General features: G+C 37.0%; 1 protein-coding gene across 16 annotated transcripts in view; it reads right to left on the reverse strand.

Moving 5' to 3' along the window:
* Positions 1 to 1,385: 1,385 nt before the first annotated feature.
* The window catches only part of UNC80 (unc-80 homolog, NALCN channel complex subunit), a 187,607-nt gene continuing 161,627 nt past the window's right edge, over positions 1,386 to 27,365 (reverse strand). For 13 of the 16 annotated variants that reach the window (XM_036236392.1, XM_036236395.1, XM_036236394.1 and 10 more), the window contains 11 exons: positions 26,849 to 26,972; positions 25,933 to 26,139; positions 23,020 to 23,204; positions 22,220 to 22,385; positions 20,681 to 20,860; positions 17,139 to 17,277; positions 14,669 to 14,725; positions 8,046 to 8,127; positions 6,871 to 6,982; positions 6,059 to 6,258; positions 1,386 to 5,278 (listed from right to left, as the gene is read on the reverse strand). In XM_036236392.1, coding sequence (XP_036092285.1) covers positions 5,012 to 5,278; positions 6,059 to 6,258; positions 6,871 to 6,982; positions 8,046 to 8,127; positions 14,669 to 14,725; positions 17,139 to 17,277; positions 20,681 to 20,860; positions 22,220 to 22,385; positions 23,020 to 23,204; positions 25,933 to 26,139; positions 26,849 to 26,972 — 1,719 coding nt within the window. In that variant the 3' untranslated portion in view covers positions 1,386 to 5,011. The remainder of the gene's footprint in view (positions 5,279 to 6,058; positions 6,259 to 6,870; positions 6,983 to 8,045; positions 8,128 to 14,668; positions 14,726 to 17,138; positions 17,278 to 20,680; positions 20,861 to 22,219; positions 22,386 to 23,019; positions 23,205 to 25,932; positions 26,140 to 26,848; positions 26,973 to 27,365) is intronic. The other 3 variants (XM_036236400.1, XM_036236393.1, XM_036236385.1) reach the window with 2 other exon arrangements.

Genomic DNA, 27,365 nt, shown 5'->3' on the forward strand with positions numbered 1-27,365 from the left:
CACACTTAGGGTGGAATCCTAGCTCTGCAAAATACTAGTTGGGTGACACAAAGCAAAATTAATTTCAGACTACAAAAGGAAATAAAAAGCATTTGAGCAAAAGGATCTGCACACTAGAAAACACACTCAGGTAACAACCTAAATTATGTTCTGCTGAGAGCAAGGGGAGGCTGCCCTTTATAGTGAAAGTTCACACTATGGTTCCCAATTAGGTCTGGTTTATGTAAATAAGGCATCCAAATCCAGAACTGAATCCTGTAGTTCTGATTGGTTGGGACTATGCATCCTATTGGTTAGTATGGAGCAATTCTGCTTGGGCCTGGTAGGTCTTAGTCTATGGTTCAAAAGTCGCAGCCAGGAACTCCATTATAATAGTTGACTCGGCCTGAGTAAATAAGTAGGGGACAATGTGGGAAGCCTCCAGTTCCATCTGAGTTTCTACCTGATATATAGAGCACCTGAGCAGCTCCTGTCAGCAATTGGCCACTAGGCTCTTATAAAATTTGGGCCCTCTGTTGATCATGTGGTTCCATCTCAGCAGATAATTTCTTCTCAGGGTTCACATGAAATGAATCTTTTTCATGGGGTCCACAGTGGCCTGGCAAGTCACTTCCCCCTGTCTCATCTATTAAAAGTGCACAGCATTTAGGGTCGTGTGGATTAAATAAGCAAATCCAGGTAATGAGTTCAACACATTATACCTGGAACTCAGAAATAAATGATGGTGGTGATTATTACTACTCTCCTATGCTTCTGGCCCTCCTCTCTCGTCACTTTTGTTTTTCTCTCTCAGGAATGCTCACTGACAAGTTGTATATGTTTATTTACTGTTCAGACATAATCCAGATGAGGTGTAAGAGTGTCTCTATCTCTCCCAAATGGGTCTAGGGTCACTGAGTCAAGAAAAGCCATGAAATACAACCACATGAGGAAACGAATGGATTTAGCAAGAGTATACCTTAGAGAATAAAGAGAGGGCAATTTGTACTCTCTATAAAAGACAGAACTGGTAGTAACTTGTACCCTATAATAGTTTTGGCCACATTGAGAGGACAATTAGGTTCTTAATGTTTTTTTTCTGGGAAATCTACCAGTCATTCCAGCAGGTAATAACCTGGGCAGAAAAATCAAGCTGGGGTATCTGTCTCCCAATATGCCCATTCTGCTTTATTTTTTAAAGTTAAGTGTGGAAAGCATGAGTAAAATGGAACTCAGTTTGGGCTGGAGGGAGGTAGGTACTGAAGGTGTCTAAGCGAAGGGTGAGCTCAGGCTAAACTAAAGAGATTGAGAAGAGACATCAAAGCGCACACCAGGGATCCAAAAAGAACACTTTCCTGAATGAGTTATCCTATTCCCTATGTTAAGAAATGAGAAATGAAACTTAATCAGGCGTCTTAAATATTTTTAATTTATTTTATTACATGTGCATATTCAAACACAGAATTAATATCTTTCATAAATATCTTTCATAAACATTTCAGTATTTACTCATATGCATTTTTTCCATTCTCTTTGGTCATTCAGTATTCATAACTTCATAGTCATCTAAGGGAAGTTGGCTGTATTGATTAATCACTTGTTTTTGCCTATAAAATGGCTAGTAAAGGATTTTCATCCTGCAGTCACAGTGACTCTTAAAAAATACTATGGAGGTACATTGATCTGTAATGCTAAATGATCCTAAAATAATATAAGTAAATTTGTCTTAAGCTTTTCCAAATACATTCCGCCCTCGTTTTTATTCTCCTGAGTGTCAAACCAAACTGTTTCTGAATTGCTGCAGTTGAGGCCCAAGGACAAGGCCATGGAATTGGAAGTGTCAGGTCACAGGGCAACAGCATGACTTGGCGTGATAGCAGCAAATTCTGGAGACTATTAAAATATCCTGTATAACTCGAGGAAGGGGATTTGTGTTTTGGACTGCGATTCTATTAATGAGCCTTTCTTTCCTGTAGGTTCCTATACACAACTATACACAACCTATTCTCTTCTCAGATACTGTTGGAATTGGAAAGCAGAGTAAAGAATGTTCTTTGTTGACTAAAGGAACAGATACTAAAGAAGGCAGGAGATGTCACCCTGCCTTAGGTACTCTTAGAGGGCTGAAATAACAAACCAATTACTTCTAGCCAGACCCCCAAACATCACAGATTTTTTGCCTCCAACACTGCTGTGCCCAGTTATGCCTTTTGACACTGCCTTGTCCCAGTGCACTCAACAATCCAGTTCCTTTTTCTGGAAAAAATCAAATCATTTATCTGATAGAAATATAGAAAGCAGCAATTACTAAAAAATAAAAGTAAAATGTTTTGCTATAGAAAATGCTGTATCCAGGATTTGAACTGCTTTAATTGAATCTGAGTTGTATAAATCTATACCCACTATCATGGATGATACACATTTATTACAATTTCTCTCAAAAGTTCATTTCAGAAGAATCAACCTCTTGGCTGAGTTCAATTTTTTTTTTTTACAGGGGAAGTAGGTGTCTATTTTAATTTTCCTCTGAACAAGAAAAATACCATTAAGCATCATCATAGCTTAAGAAATGATCTAGTATTATCAATACAATTATCATATGTAATAATTTAGTCATATACTCAATATTTTGAACATTACAAAAAATTATTAAATATCTTGAATTTTTTAAATCTTCCTCTACTGTTTTTTTAAAATAGTTATTCCTTCAAACTCCAGGCAACAGTATTCCTGAGAATACATATTGTGACAATCTTACACACATATATATAGAGAGAGATACTTATTAATTACACATAAACATTCAACACATTACATTCAACACATTTAAGGGCACCTTAAATGGAACAGATGTATACATCTGCAAAATCTCAGTAGTCCCAGTATGAAAACATTCCCACTCTGTAAGGCCCTGCTTCTCAGAGGGGAGGATTTTCACAAGGTACAATAATACTTAGCTTATTGGAAAAGTTTCCAAAGGAACTCCATAACACTAGAGTGAAGGAGTCAGGCTGAAAGGCAGACTCCTAATTATGTTGAAAACTTCCCCATATTTTTAAATATAAAGTTATTTAGGGTTCTTATCAGACACTTAACGATCTTCTTTGACCCTTTTACTTTTTAAATGTTTGATACAATTACACATAGAGACTTTAAATCAAGAATCAAGACACTGGAACAAAGCACACACATATAGAGAGACTTTTATAGCCCAGACACTTGTAATTACCAAACATAAGGCCTCTAACACTAATTTAGCAGCATAATTTTAAACAGGCAAAATACATCAGCTTAGAAAGAATCATAAAATCACTTATATATATATATATTTCTGCACTCAAGAATTAATTCAGCATTAAGTGTCAATGTTCTGAAAATATTGTAAAACATAAAAGCAGCTTCTATCTTCTGAAGCTTTATTTTCTGAAGCTTTAGATTTAAAATGTTTAGTTTTGTCCATTGCTTTTAACTCATATATATATCTGTTCATTCTCTCAGTAAATAGAACTAAAACCCCAAGTTATATTTGAAAGTATAAATCACAGTATAAACAATGCCTATGTAATAAGCAATTCTAACAGAAAAATAATTTTCCTTTGTGATTTGGGTGGGTTTAGTAGGTCTCCTCTATACTTACATATACTTTCCATAGCCAACATAGTCAAAGTTTAAGCATACAGATGTGTTTTAAATTCATTGCAATGTAATAAAAATCTGTATTTGACTTCAACTGGAGGACTAGAAAACACACACACACACACACACACACACACACACACACACACACACATTTGATCCCCCACCATACCAGTTAGGTATGTATATGAGTTTTTATATGCTTAGAAGTTACAGAATAGTTTTCTAATGTAAACTGTCAAAATTTTGAAATTCGATTTTGAATTATATGATACTAAGCCCTACTATACCATCAATAACACAATACATATGGCCTCTCAAGCCTAAGTTTTATACTTTTCTTGAAGTAACTGAACTTCAAGTTAAAGTAAAATTCACAAGCTGACTGTATCTAAAAAGAGATTGCTCACTTTATATTTTTTCCCTCATAAACTTAAAGTATCATAAGAATATTAACATTGAGAAGTTATTTTAGTGAACCTATTCTAACAACAATAACCTTAATATCTGAAAATATGCCCTTGAGGGCAGGCACAAGATACCGTCAGGAAAGTAATCACGTTTTCCCTATATCTTTTAATCTTGGCATTTATGTAGGGCTAGAAGTAGGAATACCATCTCTTTCTAGCTATTATATTTACATTTAGTTTGTATTGTAGTATAGGCTGTTTAGGTTCTTAAATCAGAATTATGACTGATAATTTCTAGAATATTCTCTCTCTAATGTGATTGATTATGAATGGAATGATCTTATGGCATTAGCATTTTGATTTACAACATGCGATGAAAATGTTGGTTGAAAAATAAATATTGAAAAGTCCACAGCTCTAAAAATTGTATTTTTTCCCTTTTCCTCAATGGCTATATTGTTGATCAAAATAAAAATGGCTGCTGGATACTTAACATTTAGTTTCCCCAAACTAATATTTTCCTTATTATTTTTATGTATATTCCTACTTGCACAGCCACCCAACTTTATATTTCAAAACTATAAAAATAAATGTTTGCATGAGATGTATGATGTGAGTAACCTCGAAAAATTGCATTCTCTTTTTAGAACATATTTGTTAATATTCCTAGGTAAGCAGCTCTGCAATAGTGTACATTTTTAACTGCTCATGGCTTCTTAAATCATAAACAATGTGCAAATGGCTCTTTCCCTTTATTCCTCCCTGGTTTATATGGTCTTTACACAAACAAATCATCTTAGCCATTGATTTTAAAGAGATGTTTATGAAACAATATGCACACTGGCAGCAAAATCTATTGAAATTTGTGTTACCCATTGGATATAAAGTGCTGTGTTTTTGTCTTTTCCAAGCAAAAGTATTCAACTTTTAACAAAGTGATCCCTCCCACATCTTGTCTATACCTTCAACTCTTACAAGATACAGAACTAAACATGAGACTCATCTAGGTCTGCACCAGTCTCCCCCAGCTCAGTGGGAGTAAAAGTGAACTGGCTGGACAGCAGGGGGTTCTCCATGCCATTTTCTTCACTGATGTGAAGGACAGTATCTCCATGCTGTAGGAGGATGGACGTCTCAAGGCCTGCGAAGTCATCAGGGTCTGAGAGTTGAGTAGAGAGGGGGCTGTGTGCTGCAGCTCCTTGTGCTTCTAGGTCCTCCTTCTTTTCTCCTTCTCCAGCAGGCAAGGTCTCACTCTATAATCAAAAGGACCCTAATGTCATGGAAAGGTAGGATGGGTGCCAGGGAAGAGTATCAAAAATGATGTCTAGCTGTAACTGGACAAGGAATTATAAGACTAGTCCCAGTTCCAAGCCTTGTTATATTTGAGATCTTATATAGGCCCTCCTAATTTTCTAAGCCTCAGTTTTCTCACCTATAGCATGAGCATAATTTTTGCCCTACTTACCTTGTAGACTGTGAGGATAACATGAGATAATGGTGTTACAATGCTTTTTAACCATTAAAGACTATACAAATGTATGTAGTAATATAGCCCCTTAGCTTTCTTTAAATACTACATAATAAGAAAGGGGGACCTATGGGAATTAATTTATAAAAATCAAAAGAAAAATATCAAAACAAAGAGAAAAAAGACCAGAACAAGGTTTTTCCATGTCATAGGATATAGAAGGCTCTATATTTAAAGTCTTCCTTTAAATTGGTAACTTTTTTTAATTGAACTATGTTTAAACTATCTATTTTCTACTGGTTTTCAATAGTTACTTTAGCTGTGAAGTATTTTCTTTTAGGCTTTTCATAATGAAGAATGCCAACACTTCTTTTATTTCTTCTTAAGTAAATGTATTCCTGGCTATACACTTTATATAGATTTTCATGATGATAGGACCATTGTCTGGCTAACAAAACGTTACAGTCCCAGACCTAAATTATATGGAATGAATTTGCATATCCAAGTGGTTCCTAGACCTAAGTTTGGAAGGAGTAAGCCTTGCCTCTTTCTCTAGCACTCTCACCTGTTTGGGGGACAGGCTATGAAGATCAGCAACAACAATGGCCGGGGAAGATGTGAGGACTGGTTTGTCCATTCCTTCTGGTTTCCTAGATGGGGCTGGGCTGCAGCCTTGTTGCTGGACTGTGGCAGGAAGTGTGTCTGTTGGGGCACTTGCTGACTCTGGCTGAGCCTCAATAAAGGTCACAGAGCGTTTCTGATCTGCTGTAGGTCAGGAGTAAAGCAGTAAATAGAGGGGAAGCATGTTGTCAGTGCTTAATAATTAACCAGCATCTCCTGGCTTTTCTTAGTAAAGACATTTATTAATTTATTAATAAATGAGAGCATATTTGACTATTATGTACATATTTTTATTTTACCTTCTTGTAAAGAGTAGAATTTGGGTAGAAAAATCATATTTATATAAATGGCCTAAAAATAATATTTGCACAGAGTGTTAGGTGACCTTGGTCATCACTCCTAATAGTACTTAAAAGTCCCTATAAGCCATCATTTCTTTGCCTTCAGTAAGACAGATAACAAACCCAGTTCCTGGCTTGGCTAAAGGAAGCACAACTTTCTACAGTCGAATCCCACAGCATTCTTATTTACCTTGAGCTCTTCCAGTTCCCTAGGTTCATGGGGGTAAAGATGGGCATTAGGAAAAGTGAGAAGAAAAAAGACACTAGAGTTTTCTGGGAAACTTCTTTACACATCTTAGTGCTTTCCCAAAGTGGTGCTTATCTGCATGAGCTCAGGTTCTGCAGGCCTTCCCAGCTGAGTTGCGTGGCATCATGTCAGTGGTATGGGACACAGAAGGGACACAGGAGGCCTCACCAGATGGCTTTGTTTTAGGTTGAATGCTCCTCCGAGTGGTCGAGAGCCGAGCCCCATGGCGGTTTCTGGGTTCAGTCTGTGTCTTCTGACGTGATAGTAGAGGACGTCTTAGCTAAAGAGAATAAGCAGAATAAAGCTGGCAAGAAAGGATCTAACTGCTTGGGAGAAACACTAAGAAGATTCTGACAATGGTTTTTGCCTTTTTTATGGGTTTCTGTAGACGCTCATGGTTGTTTCTTACATTCGTAGCTGATAAATAAACTGCTTTCTGCATATTTAACTACAAGTATTTGATTCTGGCATCTTCTTTAACCAATTCTATCTCCTAATTATTACTTCTTACTATAAATAAAGAACATTAATTTACATAATTTAAGAATCATGTGAGAATTTCAGTGAATTTTAGGATACAAAACTAATAATTATTCTTTACGATTCAGTATTTGTTCATCTAATAGTTGCCGTTGAACGTATGGTAATTCTCAAGGGAAGGCTGATGAAAAATCCTCAGATACTGGAAAGTGTCTGTTATCCAATTCAATGCTGGGATGCTTCCATCAAAGCAAGTGCAAAGGCTCATTTAAATGTAATGGAACCTCACCTAAGGCAATCTGTAAAGATGACCTTTACTTTGATTTCAGTTTTAACTTAATTCACTAATCTTGAATGAGGAAGAAAAAACAACTGTGTCTATAGAGACACAACTTTATAATAAATCTTCGGTCAATAAGTTTGGCTGGGAAAGAAGGTTTCTGGATAGGGAACAAATCGGAGGATAGGCCTATCTATTTTACCTATTTTGCTTAATATGAGCTAAAAACTGACTACTCAAGCACTTACTATGTTTTAAGGTTGCTCTGTACTGCTTGTTTTGGGTGGAGAGAAGGCAACATATAATCTCCACATAAAATAGGCATTAAAAAATAAATAGAATCAGAAGAGAGGGGGAGGGGGGAGGATGTAGGGGGAAGTAGACAGGGTAAAGGGGGTTAAATATGTGGTGAGAGAAACTATGGGAAGTGAAATATATATATGCCTTACTGTTAAAGTACATAGCTGAAACTCACTGGATTTCATTAACCAATGTCACCATATAAACATACAAACAAACAAACAAACCAAATAGAGCTTGCATTTCATAGGATGACTTTCCAGCCCTTTCCGTGTCTGCTTACCTGCCTCAGGCCCCTCTTTCTCCCCAGCGGCTGCTGAATTAGGAGGTTCTGTTGGCCAGGTTCACTCTGTACACTTGCCACCCTGTCAAGTACCAACGCGTTAGTGTATCTGGAAAGAGTACAGAACACTCTGTGGGCATCAGCTCAGATCACTTATATGAAACGGTCACTTCAAAGATACTGTTATCTTTGAAGGAAGGTTGGGAAAGAATCTCTGAGATGGGAGTTTTTCAAAGGTTTGGGAGCGAGGTCAAGGCCTGGTATCCCCAAGCTGCCAAAATTGAGATTCTGTTTTCAATCACTGATGCTGTATCTATCATTCAACAAAACATTCGTTTGATCACATCCCTGGTTTGGAAGCCACCAAAAGGTTTGAGATGTCATATTCTGATCTCAATTTTTTTTTCCGAGGGGAGGGGAAAAGGTGGTGACGAACGAACACAAACAAGTCTTACCACACGGATGGGAACACCTTTTTAAAAATTCAGTTTAAATGAAAATAAGATGGACGAAGATCAAACACATCAGACACAGAATCCATTTGGGTGAAGGGGCACATTCAACACATGTTTGCAGCCTGAAGTCTCTGTGACTACTGAGTACATGAATAGTCACATGGGCAGACAAATGTTTTTTAAAAATGGTTTTAGATTTAAAAGGCTGGCAAAGTAATTAAGCTGTCAGTAGAACTTAGAAGATCAATCAATTAATATCAAATAGCTGCACTCAAACATATTGTGCGATTTATAGAACAACCTGCTCCCCCCAAATTCACTGTGTATGTGTGTATTTTATATGCAAAAATGACTACTGGCAGTGGTCACTATTTTAGTGTTGGCTGAAGCTGAAAATACTGTCATGGGCCCATGATCCCTTTTCATTCTGCATGCATGTATACTAGGTGTTTATAATGGGAGTGAGGGGGTGAAAAAAAAGAGATGTATTTTGCCCCAGAGAACATTGTAATCCTGTGGATGATGCCAATGGGATTATTTGGGTAATGGGTAATTAATTTCTGCTTTGCCTTTGCAAAAGGAGAGTCATGTATAAATAGTTTTTAGAGAGAAACATTCCACAGAGGAATCCAGAGTCAGCAACTGTCCAGAAAAAAAGAGAGAAAGACTATATTCATTCATTTTCATTAAAAAAAAAAAAAAAAAGAGCTATCTAAATATGTGGCTGCAGTTGTAGGGAGAGAAATTGGTTGCAAGATAGACAATCAGATGTTGTGTAAATAATGGCTATCAACACATGGTTGACACAGGCACATCTGTCATTTTTTTAAAGTCTTATATTTCTACTAGAAGAAAGTCGATGATTTCCAAATGGAGTTTATCAAAGTTTTTATGAAATAAGTATATATTTATATCATAATTATACTATTTGGGATACATAATACAAAGTTCTATAAAGAATCCCCCAAACAGATGTTTTTAAAACGTTCTTGTTCTCCAAAATATCAAGTTCAAAAGATCTATGTACATTATTTCTATACATATATGACCTTGTACCATATATGACCTTTCTATGAAGACAGAAAATTACCGCAAAGAAACAAAGCAATAATTCTGATTAGCAGTCCAGACTATGTTGCTGGCATGTTTGAAATGACATCTCCTTATTAATTATACATTTTTAACATGTGTCTTAAATTAAAAAGAGTATTCAATTACCATATGCACAAAAGTAGAAACAGGTTTCTCCCAAATACCAAGCAAAGCTTTTATTGGAATGGATTTTTCATTGACATCTAAATGTTACTTCAGTTCCCTTGGCTGTAAAGGGAGGTGAATACTTACCACCTACCTCCCATTAAAATGGAGAAAAGAAGTTAGTTGATGTAAAATGGATTGACCATGAAAAATAATGTATATAGCATGCTTCCTTGTTTTACATTTGATATTTGTAATGAGTTTATTGCTTTTAGAGCACTAAAAGGAACTGGGTCATAAAATATTCTGAAAATAATTGGGCAGAGAAAATGAAATCGAGGCAGTCCACTGGTCTCTTTTTATTCAGTAAACTGAGATTGTAAGAAAAAAAAATTGTGCAAGAAAAGAAATACATGTTACTCAGGAAGTGTTAAATGTCAAAATATAATGGTAATTTCATGATGATTATTCCAAGGAAGGATCATAAGCATCAAAATTTTCTCTATGGATAGGAGAGGCTTAGTTCTAAGAAATAAGTCAGGTGTATAGCTTTAGTAATAGTTATTAGTCGTTCCATGTAAATGATATAGCATTTAATCAATGGAATGCACACATCAAAGATGAAATTATAGAACATGTCTTTAGAGATATCTCCCAGCTAAATTCTCTCTAAAAATGTGATGCTAACATGTTTATATTTGGAACATCAAAGTCTGGCTTAATTGTGTGTAGTCAGAACACATTAATAATAAACAGCCAGAGAAATTAATAATGGAAGTTATTTATACAAGATGCATTTCTTTTTCTCAGGTCTATAGCAAATTTGAGTCACATATAAAAAGTAGTTTCAATTTAGCTTCTCTCTAAATCACATAACGTTTTGATCATCTGTAAGATCTGTGATGTGTGACCAAAAATGTGCCATACTAAAACCAACTAGGAGGAAGACCAAGGGGTCAGCCCTAAGCACCTCTCTCTCTTTTGGACACTGGTCTCCTGAAATCGTTAATCTTGGGAATGAGAAGTGACTAATTTCTACTAGTTTGCCGAATAAAAGGGCAAAACAAGAAGGATAAAAATAAATAAAACTTTCTAAAGTGAAGCTAAAATCATCCTTTGTGTTTTTGAGTCACTGAAAAACAGTATAGTGGCAAACCATAACATGATCTGGATTGTAGAAAAGTACATGCATTTGGGGCTTGGCAGAACTGGTGTGACTCAACTGTCTTCAAAAAACAAAAACATCTTACTCAAAATGGAAACAAGTCATTTATAAGCTAGGGCTATTTATATAATGTGAGAAAGACAGTTTTGGCACAAATTACCTCTTTTCCTTTGTTTCAACTTGATGGCCTGGATTGTAGCATATACATATGTATCTCCTAATAAAATATATATCTACTAGTATTTGTTAAAAATAAATAATAGGTGAACAAGGGCCATTCAGTAATGCAATAAAAATTCATATCAGTCATTTCAAATTATAAAAATGTATATAGATTAACATACATTTCACAAATAAAAAATTTAAGTAGAAGTACTGGGTGAGACTAACACGTAGAAAATGAATTAGTATTTTCATTGCTTTTATCTGCCTTTTAGTTTCAATTTTAATGTGGTTAGAGAAATTTAGAGGTATCACAAGATGCACAGCATAGGGATGCATAGAGTCAAAGCCAAAGGAAGCATAAAGCACCTGCAGAGAACAGGGAATTCAGCAGTAGACAAAATCCTACTTTTCCCTTTCCCTGTAAAAGATTATCATTTAAAATTTATTTAGCTTCTGCAATATCCAAGAAAACACGTTTTAAATGCCATCAAATTTAGAGATAAGAAGCTGGAATCACATTTAAAAGGAGGAATAATCTGGATCCTAGATATCACATAAGAACTGATTTAGCAATTTAGCGGTGACTAAGTACATATCTGTGTATCACAACACACATTTTCTGAGCTACTAAATACATAAAAAGTTTGTTATAATATTTTTCTTTGTATTTTGAGAGTACTTGCCAAGTTTTTAAACTTTAAAAATGTGGATGATGATCATGAGATGGGTTCTCCTAAATAGGTTATTTTTATTTTGTCTCACCCAGACTATACATCTTGTTCAAACTTGAGCCACATTCTTTTATCCACTGTGATTAAAATTGTCCTTATGGAATCAAATATCATTGTAATCTCTCTTTCTCTCTCTCTCTCTTTTTTTTTTTTTTTTAAATCGAATTGATTGTCAATTCCTGCTCTTTAAAATGTTCTGGCATGTCCAAACAATATCTAATTCTCAAATATAAGTATCCGGGCTTGAGTGATCAAATAACCTTCTGGAAAACAAATCTGGTCCATGGTGTGTATATTTGGGGAGCGCATAGGGAAGAAACATCTCTAATGAGTTTCTATACCTCTCAGAGCAACACTCTTCACAGAAGATAATTCTTCCACGGAACATTATATCAATTTATTAAATTCTAAAAAAAAAAGTTTTCTCCATGGCATAATGTTTCTAACAGGTTGATATTTCTCATCGCGAATTTTTAGAAGAAACCAGTTAGCATAGGTTAAACAAATCCTAGAAGAAATTTTTGAAAGGTCTATAAAATTATATTTTTCTCTCTATTTATTAGATTATTCTAGTTACCTGGTCTCTTCCTCATTCAGCCTCTAGATCGACTTGCCCATTTTGCCTAAAGTAAGTGGTCTTTCAAAAGCAAATCCCCACAAAGTTACCCAAAAAATTGGGGCTGGAGGGAAGGAGCTGGATTTATCACTTTCCTTTAGGCATTTTTCCTGATATGTAAATTTGGCACCAGATTTTCCTAGAACTACTTTAGGTATATTTTAGGTGCTTGAGTAATCAGGTGTGTGCTAAATGTGATTTACATTAATGCCTTGCTGCTTCTTTAGGATTTTAAGAGTCTGTAGCATAAAGACGTTTTGTGCCAAAAATAAAAAAAAAAGCCCGAAAACCAACAATTATAAGTATAAATCCTATTTTTTAAACCCACCTCTTAGTAAATGCCAAAAGTTCCTCTCCTCCAAAGAGAACGCAGTGACATGATGGAGTTCAAGAGGTACGATTTGCAGTATAGCAAAGGTGGATGTGCTACTGGCTGATAGAATGCCTCTGCTTTAATAGATTTAGAATCCAAAGTGAATGCCTCATCATCCAGTTTTTTAGTGACTATGGTTGAATCTGGATGACTGGGAAACATCCAGAACTAAAACACAATGGTCACAGGGACAGCAGATCAGTAACAGTTGATCTAAAACAGGTATCAGGATCCTGATGTGACTAACTAAATTCAGTTGTAGTTAAAATCTATATAGCTTTGGCTCTGAACGAGTCTTACTGCAGAACTTTGGGCTTGTTCCCATTGACACTCAACCTGAGGCAGATTGGATTGGTTTAAAGAATTCCAAATCAGTCATTTGAATCCTGAGCCTGCCAGAGAGGGCCAAATCCTTTGGAGAGTTTATAAAAATCCACCCAAACTCATACCTTCTCTCACCAACCCTGGGCTGTTTACTCAGCGAGAGTAGAATTTGGGCTCATTAGAAAAGCTTTGGACAAAGTTGGCCAAATGAAAGGTTGGTTTAACATTTTCCCCTCTCAGGATGCCACAGAAATTATCTTCTATCAAGGTTCTCTTGTCTCACATGCAATAGCAAGCATTTAACAAATGCGTTCTTTGAAAGTAGTGGCCACGGTTCTAGACTTGGTTCTATCTCTTCAAAAGCTGTGAACAATGGAGGGAAACCATCTTGAGAACTGTTTTTGTTTTTCCTCATCCCCAAAACCCTTGATTATGGAATTAAGTCTGCACTCTGCGGCACTTCCACATTCACCACCAGTAAGAGACTGATCTGTTGGGGTAAGGGCTCGCAAACACAAATGAATGTCATGAATTATGGGTCCAGAAAAAAAAAAAAAAAAAAGATACACCTGATGACAGACGAAATTTCCCATTTTCAGTTACAGAAGAAAATGTGAAATCTGAACAAGATGCAAAGAAAACAAAGGACAACCTGTCACAGGAACGGCCTCTCAACATTTCCTCATCTTTGTGATAAAGCAATAAACACAGGTATATCGTACTCACTATGTAATGCGAACCTGAAAGGGAATGTTTTCTCTAGAGATGGAAAAAAGGCACTCTTAGAATGAACAGGAAGCATTACCCCTAATGAGGATTAGTTGAGAGGTGTGAATCAACAGCACAAGATTAGGAATGTTTGACGTGGTTTATCTGAGTGTTAAAGGTGCAGTCCCCCTTTCGGAAACTTTAAGCCAGTAGCCAGGACACTATATTGTTCGCACCATCAGACTTCTCTTACTTACCAAGAAATGTTTGTGTCTGCTATTTCATGGCAAGTTTTGGAGTCATCTTTGTGCTGGGACAGATATCCTTCATATAAATGTTGTTTGAACAAGCTACTATAATAGCCTGCTACATAGCATGCATTAAAGAGAAGGAAATATATAACTTGTATTGACATCGCTACTCTTATTACAGCATCATTGTCTTCTTACCTACCATCCATAGTATCAGCTAAAAGACCTGTCTCAAATTAATAAGGGGCTCCCTGATGATGGGGAGTCAAATTAACAGGCTTCAAAACAATAGTTCCTAAGGAATAACAGTGTGGGAGAGAATGATTAGATGAGATAAATTTAACATTTGGTACATCAAACATTTCAGATGTCTATAGGACAAGCCCCTAAAAGAACTCCACAGATTTTTTTTTTTCTTTTTTAGTAGGCCTCTTAGACCATTTGTGATTGAGCTCTGAAGCTGAAAATGAAGGAGGCTACACCTTTGACTTCCAGGCTTGTGTGTTCATGAGCAACAAAGGGCAAGGGATGGAAATTGATATCCAGATGGGGCGAGAGGAGACAGAGAAACAGAGGAGACAGGGAACAGCTAGTTTCCCAGCACAGACACCAATAGACAGGTAGCATTGACACTGTACCTAGAGAGGCTGCCCTCAGCGGCCAGGCCCTGGGAGTCATCGAGGACATTAGGTTCACTGCAGGAGGGGTAGGGAGATGAAGCATTTAGGGAAAGAAAATGCAAACAAATAAAAGAAAAGGAAAAAAAGCATGCAGTTTTCTGCTTCCAGGAACCAAAAATAAATAAATTTAACAGAACAAGGAAGGAAAAGGAGACAGTCAACCATTTCACCTTGTGCTGGGTTTGTCAAGACATAAGACTCAAGGCAATGGGGGAGGAGGGGCTTTGGATGAATACGACTCTCAGAGGAGTGATCTATTTATCAGTCAAGAGTTGGGAATTAAAACGAGCTCCAAATGGACGCATGAGCTCTGAAACGCGTTGCAGAATGAAACTGTACAAGATGAAACTATCATTCCTTTGGTAAACATTTGGCTGGGTGGTTATTTTTAACCTGTCTTATGTACGTGATGTTTCATCGACCAGGATCCTGCTCCTTTCTTGTGTGTTGTGACATTATCATCACACAGAAACCACTTACCAGGAACTGCCATAACCAAACTCTTGGACTGATGTCATTCAGAAAAGCAAAGAAAGAACCCAACTTTTCCTGCTAATTTCACAATGAAAATGCAAGTAAACAAATGGAAGGAAGATAACCCTGGAAAATCCACACAGAACTCACATTTACCTCCTTACTCCATCCTCTATTGACTGAATTGTAAATGCCAAAAGAAGAAACCTGTCAGGTTGGTGAGAGAATAATTAAATAGTTTATCAATTTATTTGGATGCAGCTGATTTTGGGATTTGTGAACAGAAACTGTGTCATACTTTAGCTCTCTTTCTTTCAGTGTCTAGCATTGAGCTAAGCACCCACAAGGCACTCAGTAAATACTTGTTAAACCGGATGGACTTAAACCATTTAAGAAACTGAGTGTCTGACCCTGAAGAATCATTTAACTAACTATACAATGTAAAAATAGCCTCTGTTCCCTGAAAGAGGCTCCCTTTCTCTAATGCACGTAGACATTACTTTCACTAGCCTTCTGAAGTATGACTCAAGCCCAAAGAGTTTAATTATATTATTTTTCTGGATTTCTAGTATATCTATACTAGAACAAATTTTCTCTCTGGAAACAAATTAACCCCTGAATGGATATGTACAAAGGGAATTGATGGCCTGGTTCCTTCAGGTAAACAACAATAATAACAACAACAACAAAACCCTAATTTAAATTCTTACAATTCCTTAATCTAAATAAAACTTTTGAATAAATTGCTAGATGGTTTTATTTTATTCCTGATGGAACCTTGCACATTGCTAGCAATTAAAAATAGTTTCCTTCTTGTATGACTTTATGTCTTGTTTTGGGATATTTTATAGTTTGGCTCTGATTTTTTTCACATATTTTATTTATAAGACTTCCTTTCTAAATTACCAAATTGTGGGTAAAAAAATCTCTTATAATAATAATAATGCTTATATATTAGCGATTTTTGTAATAATTAAACAATATGTAGAATATTGCTTTCTTATAAGTATACAATTTATTTATCATCTTTTAACATTTTCCTCTATTTTAAAAATATTCGTCAAAGTTAAGCTTTATTTCACAAATTTTATTTCATCTGCATAGTTTATGAACTATTCACTAAAAGATTTGGGTACAGGGTAATTATTTCTATATATTAATAGATTTTATCTAAACATTAGAATGTGCCCTGATTTTTATTATTTTTCACATTGAATCTATACATATTAAAAATAAACAACAAACTAGAAAAAAAATTAGGCTCATTCTTTGAAATAATACAGGTCCTCAAGTAAAACTATCATTGGCTCTGAAATAGATAACGCTTTAACTCTTACGTCAGATATATAATCTTAGGGAACAGAGAACACCGAAAAAAAATGTTTTAAAGGATTTAGTCACGGAATCACAAAACTATAGAGATTTTACCTTAACAATAGTTATAGCCACTTCTTTATTTCACAGAGGAGAAAACTATGGGCTTTTCTTACATGACCTACCCAAAGTCACACATAGTGGCACAGGTCCTTCTCTGCTTGTTTAATAAGCATCACTACCTCCACATAAATACCGATGATGTAACAAAAGTCTAAACGTCACCAAATAGATCAAGGTAGTCCTAAATACTTGCCAGGTACTCATTATTAGTTTAGCTAATGATACATCTGAAATACAAAAATGTCATCTGAAAGAAGACTATTTATTTATTTATGGAAAATTTTTAAGGAGAAATAATGATTGAATCAGAAATTGAAATCCCTTCTACTGACCTGGCTTGGAAAACTCTCTGCAAATTGTTACCTGCACAACCCTAGTTGAAAAGTCCTTTGTTGAATGGTCTATTTTAAAACACTGATTGTTTGCTTCTCTTCAGCCATTTTAGAACAGTGAGTGAATTTTCATGATGTCTACCTTTCCCCTAAATGGAGAGTATAAGATATCCATGGCTCTTTACCTTTGGCTGGGTAACAGGCACACCTCAGCCTGAGGAGCAGACATACTAGAGACGTGGCTGGAGAACCTCCTCCTTCCAATGGCACTCAGGAGGTAAGCTTCTTGTTCACTTACCACACTGGGCATGCTTACAGAGTCATCTGAAAGGGGCAAAGGAATGGAGTTACCACACTATGACACTGATTAGAAAACCCAAACCAAATTTGTAGTTGGGTTCCATGCTTGGCTTGAATACAACATTAGGGCCGTCTCTAAAGCAAAATTACCATTTGTCCCTCTGCACAGATAGAAAACTAAGACCTTCAGCGCCTTAAGAAACGCCTTCCCTATTTGTATGAAAACAGATTTTAACAGTTTTGCTTCCAGAGTTACTGAACATTGCCACCTTGAAAATGTAAATAGAACTGCAAATTAAAGTGACTGCTTATTTCACTTGCAAAAAACCCTTCATGTATGTATCTCCATCTTGAAAAAAAAGACTTTGAGTGTCTTAATCTTAACCTGTATAAAAGAATGAATAATAATTCTTCATGTCTACTTATCACGCACTCTCGAACAGCCTTCACGAAATATGTGTAAACTTCTTGTTCACTTTTACGATTAGATTATTTGTGAAAGTCAAGGGGTATTTGTGAATTAAAGATTTCAGAAAAGCTGGACTATAATTTTTTAAACATTCTAGGAATAATTCAATAAGGAACTTTGTTATTGAATGAGTCAAATACATTTCTTTGATATTCAAATAGTACATTCAGTACATTTAATGGTTTTAAGACTGCTGAGGGAAAGAATATGTCAGATCTCTTTTGGAAAAATATTAAAAACCTATAATGTCCAGAAATAAATGCTTATTTTAGCTTAACTTTAAAATTTTAAGCATGTGGTATATTCTCCATAGATACAGAAATTAACGTACTCAGATCCACAGAGGGTTAACTTGAGGACAGTATTTGTGACTAGGTGACCTCATTCTAAGTGAACTACACAGCGAACACAGTAATCAAAATGTTTTTGATTAACATAGGGTTTTAGTAAACTTTTGCTACTATTCGAGGTTCTCTGACATCATTTATTTAAAATACCCAAGTGGTCATATTTGCAATGAAACTTTATTTCAAACCAAAAAGGTAACTATGAAAAGTGCTAGGAATTTTAATTTGCTATAGAATGACTGACCTGAAGATGATTCTTGTTATAGAATGGTATATCCTTTTTATGTATGTTCACAGAGAAGTAAAAAAGCAAATGTGCCTTAAAAATCATGAAAAACATGGTAGGGTAGATTAAACTTTTTCCCCAGATTCCATTGATTCCCTCCACCCCCTTATTCAAATTCACAAATCACTTAACACTTACTCCCTCAACATGCTTGGTGATTAGTCATGTGCTGCCTTCCATTCATCCTTTGTTAAGCGTTCTATATAGAAAATGTCTATCATCTCTTTTATAAGACTTCTAAGATCTTAGAAGGCAGAGAAAATATCTTTCTCATATTTTCTTATTCCATGACTTGTTCCTGTTAGGTCTTTATCCAGGTTTTATGATTCAATGGGAAAATAGTTTAAGTCAAAGCAGTCAACCATCTTGCTTCATATACAATCTGATATAAATTAATACACACCCACATCATGATCAAACATTCTTTAGCAACCCTGTTTTCACTGGGATGGTTGTGATGTCTGAAAGCAGAAATTTTAGCAAAAAAAAAAATTGCATAATTGTCAGTATATGAGTGTTGGCACTTGGTCAAAGAAATCTCTGGTTATATCTTCTCTACATTTTTGTCTAGCTCCTTTCACCTGGTTAGGCCATCTACTTATTCACAAGGTTACCTGCAAAATCTATTTAGCTCTTCTAAAGGTAGGTTGTATCGTTTCCCATTATCAAAAAAAAAAAAAAAAAAAAAAAGAAAAGAAAAAAGAAAAGACTACTTCAAGCACTAAAGAAAAATTGATATTACTTTAAGTTCTGAACTACAACTAGACTTAACGAATATTTCAAACTGCTAATCCTTGTCTCTCTCATTTTTTTCTTGATCAAAATAATTCGAAGACAAATATGTGATTTCACTTATATGTGGAAAATCTGAAAAACAAAATAAATGAACAAAAATGAAACAAATTCATAGATGCAGAGAACATTTTGATGGTTGCCAGATGGGAGGGGATTTGTGGAGATGGGTGAAAAAGGGGAAGGGACTGAGATGTACGAAGGGCCAATTATCAAAACAGTCAGAGAGATGTAAAGTACAGCATAAGAAATATAATCAATAATATTGTAATAACTATGTATGGTGTCAGATGGGTACCCAACTTATTGGGGTGATCACTTTGTAAGCTATATAAATGTCTAATCACTGTATTGTATACCTGAAACTAATATAACATTGTATGTTAACTATAATTGAAAAAATAAAAAAATATATTTTTCAAAATTTTCCTAATTACAATTTTAGGAGGATTTCCATGAGCAATGACTAGGGTGATTTAGAAACAAGTATGTCTATCAATTGGGTACAGGATAATATGATTATCACTTTGTTATCTGACTGACCCTAAAATTAAATCTGGAAACATTACTGGTAAGTGTTTTGACAAAGTGTTTTTTTCCTTTTCCTCTTCTACACATCCAACTGTAGTAGGGTATTAAATACTTTCATTCATCTTAGTTCATTAAAATTCTAACCTCAATTCTCATTTCCTCTACTTAATTTAGTTCAGAATGGGACTTTTTGTTGCTGTTCAGTATGGAGCAGCTCTGAGTAAAGATCTAGATTTTGTTTTCATTCTTAAGGCATTGACAGCACACTTTGTTATAAATGTTATATCAGAATGTCTTTCAAATACTTGGAAAATAATCAATGCAACTTTAAGAAACCATCAAATAACAGTGGTATTTAGTGGAATCTTTCACTTTACTTTTTAAAACCTACTCCTATTAAGCTCTCTCATTTTATAACACCAAATCTGAAGCATATGCATTAGAAGCTCCTGGGCTGTCTCAATCAGTCACCGGAGACACTCTTAACTGAAATTTGGGTTGTATTCTCTCAAGACAGCCTGCTGGTTCATCTTCTAGATAGTATAGCTGATGTCTTTTCTGAATTCTGAGCATAAGCATTGCTCACTTTTTCTTGCCCAATGGGGTCATGTAAGTGCTAGTCAACCCTCTAAGCAGGATGATTAGGAGAAAGGGGAATAAATGTTTCCCTTAGTTACTTAAGCACAATTTAAATGAGAGTTAGTGGAAAAGGCTAAATATATAAGCTCAAAGAAAACTCAGGGGTCACTAAAGATTTACTTTTAGCTTGAATTCCTTCCAAATAACCAAGGATATCAAGGGATTTATAGAAGAACAGGAAAGAAGGAATCATGGAATCTATCGCAATTCCATTTTAAATCCATTTTTAAAAAAAGTGACCAGGGATCAGAATTGAAAAGGCTGGAAAGGCAAAAATCCTTCCTAAGCCTCATTTGTATGGCCAAGCTGTGTCACACATGACCCTCCCCCACCCCCTCTTCCAGATTCTGTGGGGTGACCTACTTTCCTCGTCTTCCTCATCAGTCCGGCTCAAGGTGTCCTGTGAAGCCTGCTGGGAGGGCTCACTGTCCTGCTCCCAGACTGTGCCAGTGCCCGTGTTGGAGCGGGACATGGTGGCCAGGCTCAGGCGGTAAGCAGAGGTGGAGGTGCCCACGGTACTGATGGACGTCTTCCCTTGGTAGGCTAGCGAGGGGTGGGGGTGGGGGGTTGAGAGACCAAAGGAAATCCATATGAGGATCTTGAAAGAAAACAAGTGTTTGCTTCAAACTCCTCCCTGACCACTTGTATTTTTAAAGAAAAGTCAATTAAATGGTGTGTCCCAGAATGATCTTTAAGACAAAGTAGCAAATGTAAGTGAGAATGTTAAAGAAAAAATTGGCCATTGATATAAACTGAATAATTTCCTTGTGGAATAGGACATCTCACAATGTAAAATGCTTTGACTTTGCTTCCTCTCTCATTGCTTTTCAATTTCATTTTCCAAGGCTGGTAGAATGCAAATTTATTTTGATATAAATTGTAGCTTCCAACTTGGCAGATTTTACTGAGAAATATATATTACCTGACATAAGCATATAGAAGTAATCAACACATTGTCTGGTAGGAACCTCACAATAAAAATCAGAATACATAACCAAAATAGTGCTCTCATTCTCCCTTTCTGGAAATGCAATTTATAAAATACCCACTAGATTTTATGTCTGATTATTTTATTATAAAGTATAATATTTGAATCACTATGTGGAAATTTCTACAAGATTGTACTTGTCAAATATTTTGTCTTTAATACATTGCAAACAGCAATAAAAGAAAAGAAAAAAAAAATAGCCACACATTCTACTATGGGTAATGACTGCCCTCTAATGGCAGATGGTGATTTATTTTCCTTCCTCAGTAATTTGCTGTTAACATAATTGTAAAAAGTAAACAGTGCATTCCCAAAGAAAATCTTTTTAATAATGTAAAGAAAGTACTCCCAATCTGCTAGTTCTGATTCAACCCTTTCTCCCTCCAATCTGTGAAAAGTTAAAGGCTTTATAATACAGACCTGATTTTAAGTCCCCTCACTGTTGTCACTGTCATGTGTATAAGTTACTTAACCTCTTTTGAGTCTGTTTCCTCAGTCTATATATAAGTGGACCTTCAGTTATGCACCTTGCAGGTATTTGTGTGGATTAAATGAAATAACAGCTATGAAATCATCTACCACATAGTAGGTGCTCAGTGGTGAGCACGAGTCTCCCTTCTCCTTTTCAAAAAGGAAATAAAAGCAAGAATTTAAAATACTTTTTTTTTCCAGTTAAATATTCAAGAAACAGTTTAACTGCAGAAATGAAGATTGTAAAAAAAAAAAAAAATTTTAGAAAAGGAGTAAAATTAAACTCAGATAGCCCCTTGATCTGTTTTGTCATCCACAATGATTGGTCAAATCTACCAGCGGTACCATAATGGCTAAAGGGGGGCTGACCTGGACAGAGGCATTCTCTGTGGGTTGTGAAAGCCATTAGTCAGACAAATTCAAAAAAGCCCGTGCGAGCTCACCTGACCCACTGTGAACTGCCTCCTTCAGAATTTTCAGTTCACTGTTGAACTCAGCAATGAGGGAGCTCTTACACAGAGGGCGCGGGATGAAGCGCCGCTCCAGCTGGTCGGCGATGTGTTGCCGGGCAGAAAGCTCTTCGTGATTCTCTGCTGGCTGGGCCAGAAGCTGAAAGGAAGGCATAGAGTCTCAGGTCCTCAGTCCTCCCATCTGTCAAACGGACTCATTATCGGACTTATTTCCCAGTTGCTTGTGAAGATTATACAAGGTAACACATATGAAGTTTTCAGAACAGTGCTTTCTATAAGAAGTGCTGAGTCAAGACATTGCTTTGCATCCCTTCCCCAGGAAATCAGGGGATGAAAAGAATAAAAGGGGGATGAATACCGAGGGCCTCAGAGAAAAAAACATGATTCGACTATCCTATCTTTTTCATGTCTGCTTAAAATCAGATCTCAGTGGTGCCACTGAAGAAAGAACATTCTCCAGATGATCCTATTGGGTCAATCTTGGGGTGTGTGTGTGTGTGTGTGTGTGTGTGTGTGTGTGTGTGTGTTGGCGGGGGAGGGGTTAGTGGGGAGAAGGCAAAGTTCTGTCGATGGCGAAGGCACTTCTAACATGAAATTTTATTCTCTGGGATGCATTTTTGAGCTGTTTCTTAATCAAGCATGGTGTTAACAGGTCCTACTAACTAGCCGCAGTACATCCCATAAGCACTGCTGCCATAATCCTGCCTTAATCCGGGGAGCAACAGCATGTTCATGGGGCTCATCACTCCTAGGAGGAGAAGCAGAGAGCATACCTTGCACTGGATGAAAGGACGTAAGAGCACGAAGATGGGTATTCGGGTCCGCACAATGAAGTCGAGGAAGTCCCACAGGGCCAGGCCCCCCACCTTCCGTAGAGCCATTTCCTTCACCTGGAGGCTCAGCCAATACCACTGGCTTCCAAGCTGCCTCTCAAAGCAGACGAGAATCACCTTCAGCGCTTCACACCAGGAAGAGACAAGAGTGAGCCTACAGACTTGTGCTTGGAAGGACACCTGCCCATACCCAGCCGCCCACACCCACAGCCCTTTACGCATCAGAACATTTTCTAAATTTCTAAACTCTCCCCCTGTTTCCAAAAACTTACATGTCCTCCTGAGCGAGTGTTCTGACATCAAGAGAAAGATTTGTATGGTAAAACAAGTTTCGTTTCTGATTAGGAGAACACAAGTATCTTTCTTAGGGACATTAAACTGCTACTTTGGGAAATCCAGAGCAAATTAATTCTTAGATATGTTTTGCTTTTCTCAAGTTTTATCATAGTGGCTTTATGGAAATACCAGTATACCACTCACATCCTAACCTAAAACATGGGTTTTTAAAAATCTCGTTTTTCTTTTAAGCATAGAAATAAACTCATGTTGTTAAAAGTAAAATCAAACCAAGCACATATGCACAGTTAAAACAAAAGTCTTTCCTCTTCCCAGCTCCCTTCAGGATTCTACCCTAAACTGCTCCCCAAAGGAATTCAGTGGGTATGTTTGAGTTTACCCTTCCAGATAAAATAACTCCTACTCACTTCCCTTCCACGCCCATAGGGCACATCACATCTATTGCTTAACCCTGTTAGATTTCTTTTACAGCCCTGTCACAATCTACATGTTCTGCCATCCCACCTCCCTGCCTCTCCCCTCCCCTCCCCAGGAAGTAGATTTCTCAGTATGTCAGGGCAAATCTGAATATTGTAAAGGTTGGTGGGAGCTTCCTCTGCCACCCCAGCTCTCCCCACAGAGTCTGCCATGGGGCAGTCAAGGGAATCTGGGCCTTATTGATCGTGTCTTGAGGCCCATCTCAGCAACTAAAAGACATGCACAAATCCAAGACCCTAAACCCCTCAAGAGTCACACACTCCTTTACCATCTATTTAGGACACTTCCAGGGGGAAAACCGTGCCATATAACATAGAGATGTTGTAAGATGCTTCTTTATCCATCTCCCTCCTCAAAATTTCACTTTTCATAGCAATCACTTATCTCGATTTCTCTCCCTCAATTAAAACAAATGAGCAAAAGGAACACTCTTCTTTCCCTACCCTGATCCTGGTGATATTTCTACTGTTATGTGCTCGTTAGCTTTCTCCAAGTTTCTGCCATTTTGCTTTTTACCCTCACCTCCATCAGCCAAACACACAAACAGGATAGCAAAGGGCTCAAGAGCAGAGACCTTGGTACTAGATGGCTTGGATTTGAAATTTGGCTCTGCTACTTATTAACTGTATGGCTTTAGGTAAGTTACCTTAGTCAAGTTAGGCTCTTTGCATCTAAAATGAGAACATTTACTTCTTAGAGTTGTTTTAAGGGTTCCATGTGATAATAATGTAAAGTATAGAAAACACTGCTTAGTGCGCAGTAAAGCTCAAAATAAATGTAAAAACAAATTTAAAATAGAGATCCAGTAGCTTGGCTGAGTGACTGAAGGATCCACTTTCATTAGAAAGGCAGAAAGTGGAGAAAAATGAAAATAGTTACATGTCAAGTGTTTCCTCCCATCCTTGTCCTACACGTGAAGCACTCTTTCTCCATCGTCCTCTGTGCAATCCCAAATCTCAGGCACGGCTTTGTCCCAGAGTCTAAATTATATTTAAACTGTGTGTTCTCATAACCAAGCCCCATGTGGGTAGGTCCCGTCTGTGCACATGCACCTTTTTTTTTTTCCTTTTTCATTCTCATCGTCAATCAAATCACGTTCAAATACATCCCTTTATAATGCAGTCCAAACACCTCACACACTCCAAACTCCAAAGACCTGTTTTTACCAGTGCGTATGTGTTCATCTGATACTCCCACCGAGATCTGCACTAATGAATTAAAAAATGTCAGCCAAATTTTCTCAACTTCCTCCTTTTGAGATTTTCTGCTGTGGCAAGAGTGGTCTTTCCCCACCTGACTTAGTTTCGTCAGAGCCAAGGAGTGGCTGGCTTTCACGCGTTCCACAGATCAGGGGCAAGTTAAAGGCAGGGATAGAGGAATGGGAAAAAAGGAATGGAAGGGGGGAAGGAAATGGGCAAGGCTATGGGAGAACAAATCAATTGGCTTCGCTAGAGTGAAGATCGAGATGGAGACTTAAAATGATACTGTGAGGGAAGAAAAATAGCTAGTAGGGGGCCTAATATGCTAGAAGGCCACCATGCCTTGCTGCACAGGATGTGGACTGTCCAACTTTAGGGGTTCCATCCATGTAGATGATAGACCGATGAGCCCCACTGAGTTTTGCAATGCAGTTTCCTTGTACACTAGACTGAATCCAGATCTGATAATAGCTACCGATAATCTCTTTAGTCATCTCATACTTAGTCAGCAAGGAGAAACTCTTACCGTAGATGCCTTCCTTATAAAAACATCCAAGTAATTTAGAAATCACAGTATGAACATACTATGTTTGGGGGCATATGTTTAACTGAAAGAAACCAGACTCTTTTGCAAGAGTGATGCTTCTTACTTGCTCAAGTAGCTTCTTTAAATGCTTTCTTGACTAAGGTCTTTTAAAATATTGTTTTCGAGTCCAAGTAGAACATAACTAAATAAGTATGTATGTATGTACACACATATATATATATACACACACACACGCATATATACATATACATACATACATATACATACACACGTATACATAGGGAGAGAGAGAGAAAGAAGGGGAGAGGAGAGAGGGAGAGAGAGAGTACCCACCCAAGTATGCTGCTTGGCTGGTAGACTCTGCCAGGCCTTCCCTGCGCAAGTCTTTCCCTGCATCTCCCGGGGTGGAGCAGTGGGCGGGAGAGCTCTCTAACATGAAGTTCTTGCTCCTGGAGGTGCTGATGATCCTCGGAGGCAGAAGCACATTAATCACCGTCTGCAGCAGCAGTTGCACTTCAGGCTGCTCCAGCCAGGGGCTATCTGAGGGGCAGAGTTCCCAAGAGGGAAGTGGAAAGAAAAGCCAGTCACGAGGCAGATCTTTCACATCAGACACAGAAAAACTTAGCTCTCTTTCCGATTCCAAACCAGGACACCCAGGTATTTCTCCACCAAGTACAGCTTCTCCCACAGACAGTAACAGTATTCCTGGTACTGTTTTCTCCATAGTCCGTTCTTGGCCAAGTCTCCTGCTTACCATTTCAATCTCCTTTCTTTTTTCTGCTCAAATACTCATAATGTACTGTCTTTACATTTGACATAAAATTTTCCTAAAAGAGAAATCCCCCGAAAAGGAAGAGCAATGAAAATATATTGCAGTTTAATGGTGGTGGCAGTATTTATGCTAAACCCAGTGGCGGTAGGTTATAAAGTCCATTCACCTGTCAATTCACAACGAATTGCACTTCAATCAATACCATTTGTAAATTGAACGATAGTCTCCTGAGTTTTGCTGTGCTGAAATGATTTTAAACAACGTATCTTCTACGAAGTGGAGCAGAGAAACTTTTGACCCAAGATAGTTAAACTGAAAAGAAAGAAAAAGATATCTATTTCCTAAGGTAACCCTGTTTAAACCACTCAGATTGACTTCAGTGATGGCCTTGTTGAGAAAAGGAAAGAGAAATAAACACCTGGCATTTAAGAAAATACAACAACAATGATAAATTTCCTTTAGTTAAATTAATCAGACCTTTGCTTCCAGATCCTACTGTGAGCACAAATGGGATGAGTAGATTTAAAAGCATCCCCTCCCTTCGCTCTTGATTGGTGAATGGGGAGATCACATGGCTTAAAGGGAAATCTTCTTTTAAAGCCTGTGCAGCAATAATAGAAAAAAAGATTAATCGATCCCCCACATTACTCGGTATGTTTGTTTTAACACAGCGTGACGGAGACGGTGATTTCCTGCTGGCTGCTCCTGTAAACTATGTCGTTCAATTGTCGTCTGTAGCAGCATGCAAGATTCACTCAAAATTGATACTTTACCATTTGCTTGACATAACTGAGGGCTATATACCTAAAAAAACAGTAATGTTTTGAATATTAAATGAAAAATTACGGTCTGGTACCAAAACAACCACATTTCCCCATTCATTTTCTCCATGGGCCGACCAGTAAATATTTTAGAGACAGAAGAAAAGGAAGAAAATGAGAACTTGCCACCTGTTCCATTTGGGAGTTATTTAAAAGTCCTAAGACCCTTCCAT

This window comes from Rousettus aegyptiacus, unplaced genomic scaffold (assembly GCF_014176215.1).
Source record: "Rousettus aegyptiacus isolate mRouAeg1 unplaced genomic scaffold, mRouAeg1.p scaffold_m13_p_2, whole genome shotgun sequence".
NCBI classification, from domain to species: domain Eukaryota; kingdom Metazoa; phylum Chordata; class Mammalia; order Chiroptera; family Pteropodidae; genus Rousettus; species Rousettus aegyptiacus.